The 11,606-nt window shown below is 44.8% G+C and overlaps 1 protein-coding gene across 1 annotated transcript; it reads left to right on the plus strand.

The window, feature by feature from the left end:
• Nucleotides 1–1,612: 1,612 nt before the first annotated feature.
• LOC130610047 (potassium voltage-gated channel subfamily C member 1-like) lies at nt 1,613–7,347 on the plus strand. Its single transcript, XM_057429599.1, has 4 exons — nt 1,613–1,636; nt 2,626–2,672; nt 4,507–4,753; nt 5,364–7,347. Exons 1-4 carry the CDS (start codon nt 1,628–1,630, stop codon nt 6,165–6,167), a joined length of 1,107 nt encoding a protein of 368 aa, XP_057285582.1. The 5' UTR covers nt 1,613–1,627; the 3' UTR covers nt 6,168–7,347.
• Nucleotides 7,348–11,606: the final 4,259 nt, after the last annotated feature.

Genomic DNA, 11,606 nt, shown 5'->3' on the forward strand with positions numbered 1-11,606 from the left:
CTCGCTCCCTCTCCCCTTTCCTCCCACTGCTCCCGGAGGGATGGGGAGGAGAATCAAAAGAATGTAACTCCCACGGGTTGAGATAAGAGCAGTCCAGTATCTCAGGTATAACACAAACCACTGCTGCTGCCACTAGTAATAATAATGATAAGGGAAATAACGAGGGAAGCGAATACAACCGCTCACTACCCACCAACTGATATCCAGCCCGACCTGAGCAGTGCTCTCACCCTTCCAGGTAACTGCCCCCAGTTTATATAGTGGGCATGACGTGCTGTGGTATGGAATACCTCTTTGGTCAGTTTGGGTCAGGTGTCCTGTCTCTGCTTCCTCTCAGTTTCCCCTCCTCCCTGGCAGAGCATGAGGCTCACAAAGTCCTTGGTCAGAGTAAACCTCACTGAGCAGCAACTAAAACCATCGGTGTTATCAGCGCTGAGGACAATCATCCTCACCGGCTTTCTATGAATGTTCTCTGAAGAAATATTTATTCTGGAAAGATAAAGGTCGTCTTATATTCTAGTACAAATGCAGTTAACACACACACACACACACACACACACACACACACACACACACATCATTTAGACTAACATGAGTATGCATGAGTGCATAGTTGAGACCACATGCATCTGAACATGAGGGAATGGGAAAAAATGATAGAACAACTGCCCTGTATGAAATATTTATTCTATTGAATACCAGAGATTATGGGAAAGAAATGCTGAATGAGTTCTGTTAAATGAGTTCTGTTAAATCACTGTCTTTGACAGATGCCTCAGTTTAATACAGCTTCAGCCTCCTCCCCCAGAAAAAAAGTCTACCTTGTTCTTGGGTGTTAAGCGTGTGCCAAACTGAAACAAGAGTTTCATTACTCAAAAGCAGTGTAAGGTTGAGGGAACAGATTTAACATTCGTTGCCAAACTCCCGCAGCGCCTCATGCAGTTAAAGTGAATTCTCAGAAGATAGGAGGCAGGGAGAAAACTTGGAACAGGGCCCTGTGCTCTGGAAATGGAGTTGCACTTTTCATCTGCTTAAAAAATGTTCTGAAAGGACAAGCTGTTTACTGCAATCAAAGGGCCTTATTCAGAGCATAGGAACACCATGTGTCATTTTGCTTGCCAGATTATTTCTGGGTTTCAGAAATCAACTGCAGTGCAAAGGTCATAAAAGGCAAATGCTGCCAGTGCTGTGGAACAGATAGGATGCATCCAACTTGATCAGATCACCTGCTTCCAGACCCTCAGAGACAGATCAGAAATTAAATGAAAAGGATAATTTTTCATTTCTATTCTCTGTGGAGAGCGAGAAGGTTGTGAAGAGTTTGGTGCCTGTTACAGAGATGGAAGGGAGCAAGGACTGAACCAGCGTAGATTTCACATGCTTCATGTGCTTTCAGAGCCCAGACCTAAGGGCAATTATGCTTGTCCTGATGCTCTTATGATATCTGGCTATAAGGTTGCTCAGTAGAGAATTGGGAGGTAATGGGCAAAGGTGGCTTGTTGCCTGAAATGTGCCACACAGGATGGGCAGTAATTTGCTGTTCTAGTTTCTGCAGCCTTGCTGTGGTGTTGGCTGAGAGGGGGCCAGGATTATCTTGTGGTGTCCCTGTAGTACTTTGGGAATCTGGATGGTTAAGGTGAGTGGAGTTACTTGCACCTGCAGGCGAAGTGTCAATGAGGAGTGAAGAACCGGACTGCTTTCTAGGTAAAAAGGCTAAATGGAAAACCTACTTTTTAAAAGAAAAGAGGTTTTGGTGTGTCAGGGTTACATAGGTGGTGGATTAAAATTAACAACCCAGCAGGTGAACTGTGATACTGCTTCCTCTGAAGAGACATGAATCTGTTTTTCATTTGTTTAACTGAAAAGGAGGCCCTCAGAGACTTCCTGAATAGTCTTGCTCTTTCTGGGAATAAGGAAATTCCTTTTCCTATTTTCTTTCCAAAGAGTTTGAAGTAAGCAGAGGTGATACTTAGAACCAGCCTTGGAATGTCAGCCAAGAGGAAATTTCACACACAGCATGCCTTTCTTGACTGGGATTATTAACCATGTGCCAGCCCTTTTACTGGAGTAATCAATCACAAAAAATGCATTTAAAAATCAGTGGGTACAAAAGCTTACGCTTTGGGTCATGCAGAAATGAAGTAAAAGCCCTTCAAACTGGAAAAAGGAGAGTGTGACAAGAAGATGGGTCTGGTGTTTTGGGGGTTTTATTTGTTTGTTCCTATTGTTTTCTGTATTAATTTTAATTTAAACTTGAATAAGGCATGGCCAAGAGCAATGCTCTGTCTGCCTTTCTGTGGCTTGAAAGTTAAATCTCTAATTGGTTCTAAGACATTTGAGCTGCACCTATTTCCCAGGCAGTGTGGCCCTTTGAGACTTAGTGAAGCAGTGGGTGACAGCATAGTCAGAGCATATCTGGCCTGGCAGTTGTGGCCTCCTTGTTCAAGTGTTATTCCTTGGAGTGGGGAGAGCAAGTGCTGATAGGGCAGAGAACAAGGGAGAGGGGCCTCTGCTTCTTTTCAGTGCTATTGGCTGGTTTTGTTTTCTGGCATCTATGAGACTTGAGCTTTGGAGACTAGCCATCGAACATCCTGTTTTCACTGAATTTGTCTCTGTTCTTCGCAGTCTCTTCTCCTTTCTTCTGGTTACAGAGTTGCTGCAATAGCACCAAGGTAAGAATAAGAAATGGCACTTCTTGGCTCATTTTTCACATGGGGATTGTTACGTTTGAGCAAGAGGTATCTGGCGTTCTCAGCAGATGAAGGAAAGTTCAGCTGGGATCTCAAAAATCACTGTGCTCTTTACAGTCAGGCAACAGAGACCAATATTGTAACTCCAGATTTGCTGAGTGCTGAATTAATCTAACCTGCTTGGAATCACACTGTGTGGATCCCTGTGCAGAAACTGCTAAGCAATGCCTGCACACTTTTAGCCCCAATCCTGCTCTGATTGAAGCCAATGGAAGTTTTAGGGTGAAGCTGCAAGAAGCCTCACATATGTTGGGATTGGCAAGGATAGCAGATGGGCAGTAATTCTCTTGTGCTGTGAGTGTGTGACCAAGCTGCATCTTCCAGCCTTTTGATAAAGTTGAATAAGGTACTGGATGAAGTTTTTTACTTCTAGAGTCCCCCCTGGTGCCGGGCTTGTTTCCCTGCTGATCCTGCATGGGAAGACTTGTTGCAGAAGTGATCTGTAACTCCCATGATCAGCACTTCCTGCAAAAAAAGAGAGAAGGGACAACTGGAATTTCTGTGTACATGGCCTCAGCACACTTAGCAGCTATTTCCGGGTAAGAGAGTCTAAGCAGGTAAGATACACAGGCTTGCTCAGTTAAGAGAAAGGCAAGAACTAGAAATGCAGGGCATAAGAGAAAGCTGAATGGAAACGTGTAAGAATGGAGGATGAGAAATGGAGAGGTATAGACAATCAGAAGTGGATACCTGTGGGTGAAAGGCAGCCCTAGACACTTCCATAAGAACATGCTGCTCCTATTCTGTACCTCTCCTCTGTGCTCCTTGGGTTGCAGAGATCCTTGGTTTCTCTCCCTTCTTACAATAACATTCATGAAGCAGGGCTCGAGTTTCTCTCAGGTATGTTGGATTTTGAATGAGTGAAACAGGGGATGTATTACAGAAAATAAGCAACATGAACATGCTTTCCCATGTCAGAGGCCTTGGCAGCAGGTTCTGGTGCTATTCTGAGATGTCAGCAAGCCCTGAAAGAGGTAGCAGTATGCTGTTCTGCATTTCTATCTAGTCCAGGAATCCTGCATAGAGATTCCAGGTAAGGAGCAGCTTCCTGAAGAGGGAAAGTTTATTTGGCTTTGTGTAGGGATGACTTAAGGAAAAACCTTCACCTCAAATGAGTTTATTGCAAGATTGTCTACAGTATATGAACCAAATGTGGTTAAACAGACTCTGGAGTGTGCGCTCTGTCCCCGTGGGGAAAAGTTGGGAGGGAGAGCAGTGCAAACCAGATGTCTGTCATTTAGTTTGATACCTTTCCTGGAAGGAGCTCAGATGATATGGACATGGAGCAGGGTCTGGGAGGAGGCAGTGAACATGATGGGAAATGGCAGAGTGCCTTCCTCCCTGTAGGAGATGCAGGTTTCAGGTACAAAATATGCTTTAAAAGCACTGGAATGAGGTACCCTGGAAAACCTGCCAAAGCTTGCTTTACTTCTTTTAATTTGTGTTCTTCTCTTTTTGACTGAAGATAAACAAGAGCCTATGAGGACTTGTGCCTCCCTCCTCCCTCACAGATGGAAGGCTCCAAGGAAAAAATCATTCTGAATATTGGGGGAGTCAGATACGAGACATACAGCAGCACCCTTCAGACCTTCCCAGGGACAAAGCTGTGCAGCCTCACAGAACCCCATGCCTCAAGCATCTACGACTATGATCCCACCACCAAAGAGTTCTTTTTTGATAGGAGCGCTGAGATCTTCAGCTACGTGTTGAACTATTATAGGACTAAACATTTCCACTGTCCTATTGACACCTGTAGGTCAGTCTTGGAAGAAGAGCTGGCTTTCTGGGAAATCAATGAGGCACAGCTAGCATCCTGCTGCTGGCTGAAGCTGAATAACAGAGAGGTGCAGCCAGAAGAGTTTAACATTTTGGATGAAAATGAGCAGACTGATGACCAGTGCCTCATAGTCCAGACAGAAAGAAGGGATCTGAGCTGGCGAACCAGATGGCAGCCAAAGATTTGGTCTATGTTTGAAAAACCCTTTTCCTCTTTCAGTGCTAAGGTAATACTACATGTGGTGATGGACACAGTGTGTGTCCTTTGGGATTGCCGGCATGGGTCCATAAAAAATGCTAATGGGTTCACAGCTTTGATAAATATGCTTTGAGTCCCAGATTGAAAAAGGAAAATAAAGTTCTCTCTTCTCATTAACAGACACCTCCTTCTTCTTCTCTCCTCCTCCCTGCTCTCTGTACAAAATGCATGCCCAGTGCCTCTTTAAAATGTCAGGCATGTAGAGCAACAAACGCAAGTCAGAGACTGCAGAGGGTGTTTTCTGTGCTGCTGGTGTTTCTGGAGCCAACATTTTGTGCTGCAGAGACCCCCAGTGTGAGTCTGTCTGCATTACTCCAGGTGTTGGGTATTTCCCTTCCTTACAAACTCTGATATATGAGTTCAGGTGGTTTTTTTCTTTGGCTTCAGTCTTCTCTACTATTTTTCCAATCTGGAGGGAGAAAATGCACTCCCTGTGAGCAAAACCGTGGTGATTTGAGAAAGATGAGTCTGGGATTGTACAGTGCCTGTGGAAGTGATCCTGGGGTTGTGGTGGGGCAGTGAGGTTATAGGATACTTTGTTGACCTAACTGCATGTGTGCCCTTTCCTCCCTCTGCAGTGCTTGGCTTTTGTTTCTCTGCTGTTCATCGTTGGAATTGTCATCGTATTCTGTGAGGAGACCAAGGCACAGTTTGAGTTCTTTACTGCTAACTTCACCTCAGTTGGCTATTCTGAGGTCTCCCACAATGACCATGAACCCTATTACCACCAGGCTGCCTACTTGCTTCATCTGGAGCTTTTCTGTGTCCTCTGGTTTACTTTTGAGTTCTCTGTGCGATTTTGTTTCTGCCCAGACAAGAAGTTGTTCTTCCAAAATCCCCTCAATGTGGTTGACTTCCTCTCCCTCTTCCCAGTTTACATTGAACTCTTCGTGGCTGGGCAGATTCAGAGAGTGCCAAGCCTAGGGCTTTGGTTGGGCTTCGTTCGAGTTATCTATCTCCTCAAACTCCTGAAGATATCCAAGCTGATAGAAACGCCACTGATCCTCAGGGTTCTGTGCTACACCCTCAAGTCTATCCTCAGAGAGATTTGCATCCTGCTGATGATTTTGGCGTTTGAGACCCTCTTCTTTGGCTCTCTCTTTTTCTATGGGGAGTTGCTGGGTAGCCATCCCTCCTACACGGGGGAGCTGCACTTCACTGACATTCTTGTTTGCTTCTGGTGGGCTTTGATCACACTCACTACAGTTGGCTATGGAGATATTATCCCTCTCACCACAGCTGGCCAAGTGACGGCAGCCTTGGCAGCAGTATTTGGCATGTTAACTATTATCATCCCAATACCCATTTTCCTGGTGAAGTTTAAAACTTATTATGACATTGCTATCTTCAAACAGAAGCTGAAAAGAAACAAGAAACTTTAACACTTCAGAAGCTCTGTTCCCCTTTTGCCTTTAGCAGTAAACCTTCAGCATGGTTTATTCCCTTTGGTGGACAATGGAGTGACAATAGTTCATACTGCATTTACTTGCTGCCTTAGCATATCTCAAACTATTGGAGAGGCCTAACATTGGAGTGCTTGGTACACAACTGATCAGACCTGTCAAATCCCATAAGTCTTTCCCACATTGTACCTCATGCCGTGCTCTTACATGTCACAGTTTCTCTCTCTCATCTAGCTGTTCAGGGACACACCTGTGATCATAGAATTATAACAGTTAGGGTTGGAATGGACCTTAAGATCATGTAGTTCCACCCTCCCTGCTGCTACATTATAGCAGCATTGTATGATTCCATAGCCTGAATGTGCACCACATAGCCCAGTTCCATGACCTGGGGCCACAGCATATTCTCTCAGCTGCCATACAACCCGTGGTACTAGCTGTGTCCTCCATCGACAGACCATAGTCTCATTCTGCATGCTGGGAAAGAAGATCTGAGCACAGCCCTGCTCTGACAGCGAGGAGGAAGCACTTCCAAGTTGTATTTTTTAGCAGTGTTCTATTTCCTCACTTTACCAAGCCAAGCCAGTACACCTGACCTGCCTGCGCTCACACATGGGTGGAAGGAAGGCTGCAGGCTGCTCTGTGGTCCTTAGAGCCAGCACTGTTTGATAACCTGCTCTGTGGGCTCACAGGAATTGCTGTGGCATTCGAGTAGCATCAAGGGAGCCCTCTGACAGCAAATCCTTCCTGGCTCTGCTGAAGTCAATGGCAAGCTTTCCTTGGCCTCAGTGAGATTAAAATTTCATTGGACACTTCCATTGGATCAACACATTCCAACAATTCTGGGTTTTTACGTAAAAATGTGACTATTACCCAAAATACCTATGGTTTTTGCTCTTCAAAAGGAAGAATGGAATCTACACTACTCAATACAGATCTAATGTCATTTACTTTCTTAAAGCATAGATATAAGGAATATTTATCTTTTAACTGGATAGTCTTACTTGTTACCTTTGTTTGGTTTTGAAATAACAAACATTGTTGAGGTATGAGAACAAACCACATCCCACTGTTTCTATAGCAAAATGATGTGCTAAGGTTATTTTGTTTAGTAAGTAAAAATTGCTGTATCCAATAACATTTCTGTATTGAAATTTCATTAAGGTTGTATTTTAACTGCAATTTTGATGAAGTTTTGTCTGTCACTAGGGTTTTTCTGTTCAGGATAGCATTTTAAGGATGTTTTACTTTTATTGAAATACCAGAAGGTAACTTCCCTCTATTCCAATGCAGCTACAATGAATTTAGGTTTTGTCTAAAGAGCAAGAAAAAATGCTGCAAACATTTCAGGCACAAGGCACATGAGAAGCTGGAGACAGCCTGGCAGTAGAAGACAGGTCTAGGTGTTCTCCTGCACCCACCTTGGGTATGTAGACAATGCAGGGGGCAAACAGGGTAAAGCCATGAATGCTGGTGCATGGGAGTTTTTCTTCATTATATTAAAGTGATGCTATGTTTTCTGTGGATGTATATAGTATTATTGAAAATTCATATTAGTTGCAACAGCTTAACAGAGATTTACCAGGTCTGTCCTCAAATTTTCCCCAGTACAGGAAAGGTCCACGATAGAATCATAGGCCATGACCCTATTTTAAGAATCCAAGTTAAAGCTGCTGGAATAGTTACATCTTGCTGGCTGCAGTTAGGAGGTGTTCAGAATGTTGCAGTACTTATTGCTGTGTTTAACCAGCTCTGCTGGTATACACCCATTTTTCAGCAGATGCTTCACAGGAGACAGATCTGCAATTGAGAGCAGCCTTCACTGCTGCCCCCAGAAGAGGGTGCTCTCTAAATGCACATGGCAGTCCCATTTCTGTGCAGGAAGCACGATGTGAACATCAGAACAGGGTATTACACTGCTCTCTGTAGTGTGACCCCATTTAGACCTAAATGTACGCTTGCTGAGCCCTACTGTGCTGGAGCAGCTGGATGAAGAGGTCATGCTCCCAGGTGAAGGTAAGCACAAGAAAGAAACAAGCCCTAATGCACAAGCTCATCTGCCACCAGCTCAGTGCAGCAAACTTAGCCTTTGGTGAGGAGTCCCGAAGCTAGAAATCACAGACTCATAGAATATCTCAAGTCTGAATGGCCCATAAGGATCACCAAGTCCAACCGCCTGCTCCTCACAGGACTACCTGAAACTAAATCATATGACAAAGGGCACTTTTGATTTCTTTCATGAAAATATCACTAAAAAGAACTCATTTCTGCAAAACAGTTTAGGATTTTCCAGCATAAAATTTTCTTGTGCTTGCTGACCAGTGCTGCTAACTTGTGCTGACCTCTGAATCGCATGGAATAGACACAGATCTCCTCCTTTCATGTTCCCAGTGCTCCCCAGTGTGGAAGGATGAGGAGTTGCTTGTCACTGGGAAACACCAACACAGCTTCACACAGTGCAAAAGTGATGGGGAAAAAAGACCTGTTCTTGGTAATATGGCCTTGCCAAAGCGTTTGAAAGTCCCTTCCCCTCTCTAATTCATGCTTCTTGCTCTCTTGTGGAGCCTCTTAGCTCCTCTTCCCAAGCACTGTGAGCAGCTGTGCTTTGTGAGTGATAAGGGAAAATCATTGCTGCCTGCTGGTGTAATCCACCATAAGAGCAGTTTATGGGACAATTCCTGATGACTCCAGCACAGCCCAACGAAGGAAAGTACAGAGGCTTATCCATGGTTATGACATGCAGCGTTGGCCCTGCTGTGGAGCTGAGTAACTGTAGCCCTATATCAGCTTTCAATCTCTTGCAGTGCTTCAATGGGAGTAGAGAGGCAGGTCTCAGGGCACAGGTGACCTAAGGGTAGATAAGAGCAATGGCATGGGGATGGATTGTGTTGGACTCCCAGACATGGGTTTTAGGGAGGTGGTTTCCTTAACCAGACATGCTATGCGCTTTGTGCTTAAAAGACACTATCTTTCTAGGTTGCTCTGTTCACCCCCCGTGTTTGTTTTCTTGTCCTGTTCCAAAACTCTTTGAATGAAATAGGTATTAACTCCCACTTGCTTCCCAGGTCATGACAGCCCAAAGGCAGTTCAAAATTCACTATTCCTGTCCCTTTCTTCTGAGTCTGTTTTCTTAATAGTGCCTACACTTCATGGGCTGAATTTCCAGTGATTTTAGCAATGTTAGCTCCACAGCATCCCCCAATACTCCAAAGCATGTGCTTGCAGTTGTGCTCGTTGCGGTTCTGACAACTCTGTTCTCCCTGTGCTTTGAGTGTGGTAGTTATTGGACCCAACCTGCTCAAGGCTGGGATGAAGAAGCCATAAGCCCCTTGCAAGAAATCTCTTGGTCAGGTGTTTCATTATGGGAATTGCCAAACCCCATCCACTGTTTCTCTCTTCTCCTACAAAGGCTCATGGATGCTGTCCATGGAAGTGATAGGATGTCAGACATATTTTACCCAGGAAATGAATGAGAGGGGTCACTGACACAGATCAGGTCACTTTCAGAGGAACAAGCCATGTGCTCAGCTACCTGAGTTCTGGCAGCACCATGACTGGTGACAGCTCCTTGTGCCAGTGAGGGCGGTGACTTTCCTGGGCCCTCAGGGTATGGAAAGTTTAGGGTCTGGTGCAGCACACTCCCACAGCCGGCATCTGCACAGGGCATCTCCACAGCCTGTCTGTATGCAGGGTGACTCAGCAGCAAAGGGAAGTTCAGTTACAGTTGGTGAAGTCAGCGTCTGGTGAAGCCCCAGGCTCTGACTCACAAAAAGCAAATGCCTTTGACATATGCGGGAAATGAATGGAAGTTCCAAAATCTGGATGCTCCTTGGGACTCAGGAACAAGCACCCAAAAGAGATACACTGGCTCTCAGATAGTCATGCTATTAAACGTTTGCTCACTGAAGTACTAGTGCCCCTTCCAGGTATTTCTGCCTTTCTGTGTTTCTGTGCAATTGTAGCACTGCTTTCCTGGACAGGCTTAGGTTTAATGTTGGTTTTTACTTGTCTGAAAAGGTTTTTATTCAGGTCCCACAAAGTTTGCAAAGAAGTGATGGAAAATTCTTAGTGATTGAATGATGAGAGTGTGTGTGTGTATGGGAGGGCCTGTCCACTTGCTGTGGGCGGGCAGCTTGTAACCACTCTGATGCTACCACATCTTGAACTGACCGATTTTCAGCTTAAAGGTTGTGCCTGGAAAAAACAGCTGCTTGTGGAAGGGCTAAATGCTTCCTACCTAACACTGAGCATCCTTCTTTCAGCCTATCCCTGCCTGCAGAGGAGCAGTAGAGGAAAACTTGTGAGGAGTGACTCCCATAATTCCCCACCTTACTTGGAGCCACCCTTCCTTCTGGCTGCCAAACTGCAGAAGGCATTCTCCAGCGAGGCCACCTTTGTCACTATTTCAGAAGGAGGCATGGATGATGTAGTGAGGTTGACTTCAGTCTACTGTTTGCATGGGTTTCTTTGAAACAAATCTCCATCCCACCATTTATTTGGGAGCAAAACATGAAGTGAGTATCCCTCCCTCACCCCAGCCTTGCATGGAGTTACCCTCTGTGTTAGCAGCATTAAGAATCATATCCATATCTATTCAGATGGATGTTGGCAGCCAGTATGGTTCTGTACTGTAGCTCATGTTGTAGTTTTAGGCTATTGCTTTTATTGCTGTTAAAAGCCTTGTGACAGAGTGCACAAGTCTCTCACATCGCTGCCTTGGAGGTATATTTAATAATAATAATTAGGGTGCATGGGACTCTTGATCTTTAAACTGCTCCCTCAAGCTCAGCTAATTAGTCTACACCATTTACCAGCGGGTAAACCCTTCCAATTTGTCTTTGGGATTATTAAAGAGAAGAAAGCCTCAACCCCTCATTCAGCAAAGCATTTAAGACTGTGCTTCATTTTAAGCATGTCTGGGAGTGAAGTATGTGTTTAAGTGGGCTTATGATCACAGCTACCTGCTAGGGGCAAAATCTTCCTGTTTATTCTGGACCAGGATATACCCATGCTGGAAGATGAGTGTGTGAGCTTTACTGGGATGGTCTTTCCCTAACAGCCCTGATCAGCTGCCTTGGGTAATAACACTGAGGACATAGCACTGACAGCTTCAATGCAGTTTGTGTCAGCTTGTCACTGGCCACAGATATGTATCTGAGTAACTTAGAACGTGAAGTCACATCTTCATGGTTCCTGTTCCTTCTGCTAACTACTGCAAATGGCACTTTGCACACACAAATACAGGGTCTAAGTGCCTCTGTACTTTTTTCTGCTATTGAACTTTATGAGCTGGGGATCTGCAATTTCTAAATGCACTGAACAGAGCCATGGTGCTCTGAGAAAGACTTCCTGCATCCTACTGGTTTTGCGGAGTGACTGACAGACGTTTTGCTCTTCCATTTGGGAGATTTCTTGCCA

Source organism: Pezoporus wallicus, unplaced genomic scaffold (genome assembly GCF_028554395.1).
Source record: "Pezoporus wallicus isolate ANWC-B61680 ecotype Strahan unplaced genomic scaffold, APGP_CSIRO_Pwel_v1 contig_14159, whole genome shotgun sequence".
In the NCBI taxonomy this organism is placed as follows: domain Eukaryota; kingdom Metazoa; phylum Chordata; class Aves; order Psittaciformes; family Psittacidae; genus Pezoporus; species Pezoporus wallicus.